At 54.1% G+C, this 881-nt stretch overlaps 1 protein-coding gene and 1 non-coding gene across 2 annotated transcripts; one reads left to right on the forward strand and one right to left on the reverse strand.

The window, feature by feature from the left end:
* On the forward strand, positions 1–468 carry LOC149389454 (uncharacterized). The gene has a single exon (XM_089622630.1). The coding sequence runs from the start codon at positions 1–3 to the stop codon at positions 466–468; it is 468 nt and encodes a 155-aa protein (XP_089478756.1).
* On the reverse strand, positions 409–512 carry LOC149389455 (small nucleolar RNA R71). Its single transcript, XR_016301113.1, has one exon. It is a non-coding gene; the product is annotated as a small nucleolar RNA R71 (small nucleolar RNA).
* Positions 513–881: the final 369 nt, after the last annotated feature.

An 881-nucleotide genomic window follows, 5' to 3' on the forward strand; every position in this document is an offset into this window, starting at 1 on the left:
ATGGGAGATAGAGCGAACAGCGCGGCGATCGAAGAGCCAAAGACCCTATTTCAATATGGGTTACCACCAGCTGACGCCGCGCAGTCGACAATCGCTCTCCCGGCTCTTGCGAGTAATCAGAATTTTGAGATCAAGACCGGCATAATCCATATGGTCCAAGGGAATCAATTTTCTGGATCACCTGCCAAAGACCCGCAAGACCATCTGACGAACTTCGTCGGGATCGCAAACTCGTTCAAGCTCTATAACGTGTCCGACGAAGCCATCCGCATCCGCCTCTTCCCATTCTCTCTACGGGACCGAGCCATGACGTGGCTCAACTCACTCCCGCCGGGCTCCATCACATCATGGGCCGACGTGCGCATCAAATTCATCTCAAAGTTCTTCCCGTTCGAGAAGATGTACAAGAGACGTAACGAGATCCACTCGTTCATGCAATACGACGGAGAGTCCTTATTTGAAGCATGAGGGCGCTTCAAGGAGTTAGAGCGGAGGTGTCCCAATCACGGCATCCAAGGGTGGATGATGGTGCAGATCTTCTATGGCGGTCTCTCACCATCGTCTCGCACCCTAGTCAACACGGCCGCTAGAGAGTCGTTCTTTCAGAAGACGGAGGAGGAAGCTCACAGCATCCTCGAGGAGCTGGCATATAACAACGATCAATGCCCGTCCGAGCGGCGCATCTTGAAGAACATGCCAGTCACTCCCGAGATGGAGCTGATGAAGGCACTGGCGGCATATGTGGCGGATCTCACAAAGTCAGTCCAGGGACAGAAGGCCTCCGTCCAAGCCGTGCACACCCCAGAGGTTTGTTTCTGGTGCAACGGGCAGCACAATAGCGACGAGTGCGCTTATGGGGACAGCGGCCAATAAGCCAACTT

Source organism: Urtica dioica, chromosome 8 (genome assembly GCF_054948205.1).
Source record: "Urtica dioica subsp. dioica isolate 48M chromosome 8, U.dioica_male_clone48M_v1_H2, whole genome shotgun sequence".
In the NCBI taxonomy this organism is placed as follows: domain Eukaryota; kingdom Viridiplantae; phylum Streptophyta; class Magnoliopsida; order Rosales; family Urticaceae; genus Urtica; species Urtica dioica.

Bases quoted from the DNA above. Each gene is read 5' to 3' on its own strand.
- LOC149389454 (XM_089622630.1), top strand. From the start codon at position 1: ATGGGAGATAGAGCGAACAGCGCGGCGATCGAAGAGCCAAAGACCCTA.